At 41.5% G+C, this 5,788-nt stretch overlaps 1 protein-coding gene across 1 annotated transcript in view; it reads right to left on the reverse strand.

The window, feature by feature from the left end:
- The window catches only part of LOC144969159 (uncharacterized), a 7,298-nt gene extending 2,179 nt beyond the window's left edge, over positions 1 to 5,119 (reverse strand). Inside the window, exons 1-2 of the mRNA XM_078908267.1 lie at positions 4,798 to 5,119; positions 1,932 to 2,069 (exon numbers count right to left, since the gene is read on the reverse strand). Of these exons, the coding sequence (XP_078764393.1) occupies positions 1,932 to 2,069; positions 4,798 to 5,119 (460 nt within the window). The remainder of the gene's footprint in view (positions 1 to 1,931; positions 2,070 to 4,797) is intronic.
- Positions 5,120 to 5,788: the final 669 nt, after the last annotated feature.

Here is a 5,788-nt window from a genome sequence, read left to right on the forward strand (position 1 = left end):
TTCATCCATTGGAGTACACACTGTAAACATTAGCTCACATTCATGGTCGCTCTATTTCTAAAGGATCACTGTCCATTCGTCATACTTCTGGATTGTTATTTTCACCGCTGGTCTCCGTAAAAATTCATCTCAGAGTAGTAGTAGCAGTAGTAGTAGTAGTAGTAGTAGTAGTAGTAGTAGTAGTAGTAGTAGTAGTAGTAGTAGTAGTAGTAGTAGTAGTAGTAGTAGTCGTAGTAGTAGTAGTAGTAGTAGTAGTAGTAGTAGTAGTAGTAGTAGTAGTAGTAGTAGTAGTAGTAGCAGCAGCAGCAGCAGCAGCAGCAGAGCGTCCCTCTCGTGGCCAGGCAAAGGTGCCATAACAATCGGGTCGTGGGTTCAACTCCCCATCGCTGCAAACGTTTTTATTCACATAATTGTCCCCTGGCACTTCTCTGCTCACTTCATTTCTCGTCACTCTCAGAGTAAACAGCTTGCATTAATTCACGAGACATCTTATCTTCAGTCTGCTGCTAAGTAATGTGTAAACAAAGGGTTGATTGGATGTGCATGACATGCTTAAGGGTCATCTGCAGCATATATCGGGTTATTTGCATCTTATCATGGAAAACAATCTGGGTCACTTGTTTTTGTTTTGTCGGCGTCATGAGGCTGGCTGTTTTTATAGCAGTGGAAGAACTACAGGGAATTCAGAATTCTGAATGATCAGGACCCCAATATGCCAAGCCAAAAGTAACCAGATTTTTCACAACTTATATAGGCTATCATGATCTCCGATCTCAAGCAAAGCATAACTCAATGACTTCATGACAAGTATTGTGAAAATAAAGGAAATTTAAAATGAATGTAACATTATTTACAGAACGCAATTTGAATCTTGTCTCGATTAAATGTAAGCCTTAGGGATCAGACAGAGTGGACGCCGGATCGACGCGGAATCATTTTTCAGGCTTCTTTTTGATGGCCGCAAATTTTATTTACTAACGCCTGTGTGAGGCTCCCGTTGACGACTCATCAACAAGTTTTGTGAGAACAACTCATAAATATGGCTGGCGAAAAACAATAACAATTACATCAGTGACGTCCACTTCGTTCTGTCTATAATGTACGAAAACATTAATTTATCTTGCGCGTTTATTTGTCTTATTAATAGAATTTAGTGAGAACTATAGATAGTATGCGCTTGGCCAAGAAGCTCATAACATTGTCATCCGGAAGTATAACGGACCAACACACAAAACTGTGTGTATCCATGAACGTTTAAAGTCGGGTTAATACAGTTCAGTGAGCATTACTCTTAACGCGGATGGCAAAATATAATAACAAAGGCCTGAGTGACGTCATCTTCGAACTATCTATTCATAAAAATGGCCTGCTAAAAACAATGACAAAGACCTTGGTGAGACTAATTTTGTTTCCATCAGTGAGTAAAGTTAAAGTGAGTGATTTGACGGCTGAAAGTCGCTTCCACTCCGTTTGTACCAGTCGGGGAGTAAAGGAATCATCGAAAAGAAGTGAGTTAAAAGCCAGCCAAGCGACTCCACTCAGTTTGAGCCCTTCTGTGCGGCTATGTGGTCTTGTGGTATGACATTCGCTTTCGGATCGGAATGTCCTGGGTACGAGCCTCGCGCTCGGCGCATAGTTGAGTCCTTGGAAAAGGCTCTTTACTCACTTTCTCTCACCGTACTCAGGTGTAAAATGAGTACCTGGCCGTTAACAGCGTTGTCTTTGTCCGAAAAATTGTAATATCGCCTAACAGGCGGCATGTCCGTCCTACATGTTAAATGTTGCTGTTGACCAGGGACCCCTTGTAAAGCGCTTTGAACACATTTAGTGAATATTGCGCTATATAAAGCTCAATTTTATTATGATGACTTTATTTCTTCAACCTCATCGTTTTAAAATTGCATTCTAATGATATTTTAAAGCTGTTTTACCTGTAACACACGACTTGAGTTTGGGCGAGAAGCTGTACCCCGACTGGCATTGACAGATATTCCCATTGCATTCAGTGTTGCTCGAAGGACACGAATCGTCTGAATCACACGGGTGGCCGATAATAATTGAGTTGTTGGCTAAGAGTTTAGAGAGAAATAAAATAGGATTTACTAGTAAATAAATAAGTTAAGGAAGTGTAAGACTAAATTATAAATGGTACGTCGTTACGGCTTCATAATTACAGAGTCAAACTCTTCGCCGCACTGGGTGGTCTTAAGCAGGTCACTTCGCCCGAGCTCCTCCCTCGTGGCTCTCCTAGCTTGTCGTTGGTCGGAGAGCTTGAGGGATATCGGGGGCAAAGGAGTAATTCTGGTTGACCGTCACGTGACCATCCCGGATGTCAGACATATAGCGGCTCACCTTGAGCGGCCGCCCTGCTATGTGACTAATAGAGATCCAACCGAATGGCCTCGGCCAACCCGGGCTTCACACTGCTATGTTCTAATGACTACATGCCAGTCCAATATACAGATTCATCAATGTCAAAGCGGTCGGTCGCCTAGCCCAATACTACCGCGTTCGTGTCGTTAGGGTCGTCGTCACGGTCGAGAAATTAGCGAACGTCCCAATGCATCTTTAGCTGGAAAATGCGATATCAGGGTTAGCGACCAGACGCACATACTGTCCCTCAATATCGGGAGCCGGAGTGTGGCAAAAAATGAGCTTTTATCAAAGCCACTGACCGTCCATAGCGTGGATATTTTCCTATTACAGGAGACCCATCTTTATTCAGGCGCGAAATCTTTTCGATTCCAGATCCCGGGCTATAAGGTGGTCCAGCGAGAGGACACTTATAAAGATATTGGATCCGGACCGGAATTCCGCGAAGGCAGCGCCGGACTGTGAGGCAGACACAATTGCCAGGAATATAAAGAACCGTAGCAAACGGTTTCCGAATAAGTTTTTCTGGGAGATGCTACGAGTAAAATTAGGAAACTGAAGAATGGGGTCCCTCAGGAGTCTGTTCTATGTTTTTTAATGTCTACATTAACGACATGCCGAACACTTACTCCCTGAGGCTGGGATACGCGGACGACTGGTCGCTCGTTACTCAAAGTAAAGTGTGGACCCGTACTCAGTGAGAACGTCATCATACTCAAATCCTACTTCGACAAGTGGTATCTGAAGATGAACACTTTGAAAACCGTGGAAACGTCCTCGTCGGGGACCATCTTCTCCCATACGAGCCGCATCCAAAATACCTTAGGGTAACGCTGGACCGTAGCCTTACATATCGGGTGCATTTCGAAGGAGTTGTCCGGAAGATAGAGAAACTCAACAGTCTTCTGGGGAAGCTGGTGGGATCATTTGGGGTGCTCAACAAGCTCTCCAGAGGACGTCCGCCTTGGTACTATTCCATCGCGGAGTATTACGCTCCAGTGTGAGGTAGAAGCAAGAACGTTGAGAAGGTAGATGTTAAACTTCACAAGTCCATGCACATAGTGTCGGGAACGCTGGCAACAACGCATATAGAATGGGGCCCAATAATGACAGCAATCCACTGGTGTCCGGCGGGTGACGATTACAAAGAACTGGCTTAATAAGATCAAAGAGAGAGGGAATTGGGATACCCCTCTCAAGCGCATAATGGAGGGTGCCCCTGTTTCGAGCCGAGATAAGTCCCGGCAACCCTTGTACGTAACTTCCCTGACTTCAGACAGAACTACATAATATACGAGATGGAAGTCGATTTGGACGAATTCAATCCCTCAGGGACTTCGACTCCTCGAAACTGGGGGAGAAGTTGCTAGGATTTTCCACCAGTACGAGGAGACATTGGGTGGCAGCCAATCGACTTCGGTCGAGAACCTGCTTAACAGTACGTTCACTGCATCAGCAGGGACTTGTCACCTATCCAACATGTACCCGCTGTGGTAACGAGCCCAAAACCGCAGAGCATCTAGTTGAACGGTGCACGAGTGCGGTACGGAGTTTGCAGATTGGGTCGATCGTCATAACATAGTAGTTTGAGCACCATTAGAAGCTGCTGCCCTAGCTCACTTTAAGGTGCTGTAGTGGGTCTGACCTTTTAACGTTAAATTCTTCTTCTTGCTTCTTCTTCTTGTTCTCCTCCTCCTCCTCCTCCTCCTCCTCCTCCTCCTCCTCCTCCTCCTCCTCCTCCTCCGTAATAATAATAATAATCATGATTTTCTTTTGAATTATATTTTCCGTTCTAAAAATTAAAAATGGCAAACTCTACGGTAACCGATGACCATCCGAGCTCTCATCAAAGCTTGTCAAGCTGAAGGAACGCTGTCTCAAAGCTGCTGGATTTACTACTTGATTGGCAAAACAATCCTTCTTCACATTCCACTTTTTTTTTTAAACAAACAAACAAATCTTATTGATTGGTATCCATTCAATTTTACTCTATTAGTCTATGTGACCCACCCGACGTGTACTTATTTGCAGGTCCGATGACCCAGATTGATATGGACTCATTGTTGTAAACCTCTCAAACCAACGCAAAATAGTTCCTATCCCATTACAACAATGCTAAAACTAGCCCGTAATTGCATTCGGTTATCAGACCTGCAAATATGTGCACCGCAGAAATTGTCATTTTGTCAGGGCACAAAGACGCTGAAAATGCAATCTAGTTATATAATCAGAGACAAATTAATAATATTTATTTTTTTTTAAGAGGAGACTTTTTGTTGGGTTTTTTAAAAATGAAAATTTAAATGTTTACTTTAAAATATGAAAAATCAAATGTTGATCATTATGATCAAATTTCCGCCTTGTCTCAATTCACCAAGTGGTAACAACAGATCTAGACAGCGGGTTGCATAATGATTTACATACCTTCATGAGTATAGTAAGTTAAAGATCCATTCGCCGGCAGAAGAGGGTTAAATTCTGAAATGTAAGCAGCGTGTAAACGACACTTTTTTGTTCGCTCATTGACTGTGAATGTAATACATCGTTCATTTTGGGCACATACGATTGCACATTGTATCAAATGAGGCGGATTCTGCGTTAGATTTTTCTCATGAAACATCCAAAAATCAGTTATTTGATTTTCAAGGTTGACATTTTGGGATATACGATATCTTTGGTAAACTTGACCACCACACAGAGTAACTAAAAATACTTGAAAAAAGAACAGGAAAGCAAATAACTCCATGGTTGTAATCACTGTTTAAAGATTTGCATTGTAAAATGACGAAAACCAAAATCCAATTGAGCATCTCATGGAATTGTCCTCACGCGTCAAGCATCCTTTTTACAATTCAATAATTAATGCAACATTTTCTGGACCCGAGCTTAATGTTCCAAAATTGATTCCATTGTGTAAAGATTGAACAACTCACTGAACACAAATTGTTCACATAATTGTTTATTGTAACAGTAAAGGATTCGTGAAAAAATGAAGATAAAATACAACTTACAAATAAATTGAAATTTTAAAATAAAATGTGACACACCGTCTCAATTCGGTATGGATAGAAATTGACATCACTCAGATCTTTGTGATTGTTTTTAGTCTGCCATTTTTAATAATTAGCACTCACTAAATTCTATCAATTTGACTATAAACTTCAAGGATGCACACGGTTTTGAGTGTTTGGTACGTTATATCCGGTTGGCGGATGTTGCAAGTATTTTTTTCTAATCGCACAACATCGATTTTGTCAGGAATTAGGTGCAGAAATGTTAATTTATAGGCAAAAATATAAAACTTAGGATTTACTTCTATTCTTTATGGTGGAGAATAGATAATATTTCTTACATTGCAAAAATCTCAACGTTCGTATTTTTATCCCTACATTTTAAAAAATATTCACTTAATGGG

Source organism: Berghia stephanieae, chromosome 3 (genome assembly GCF_034508935.2).
Source record: "Berghia stephanieae isolate SIO BIC M18660-M18661 chromosome 3, UCSD_Bste_1.3, whole genome shotgun sequence".
Taxonomy (NCBI): Eukaryota; Metazoa; Mollusca; class Gastropoda; order Nudibranchia; family Aeolidiidae; genus Berghia; species Berghia stephanieae.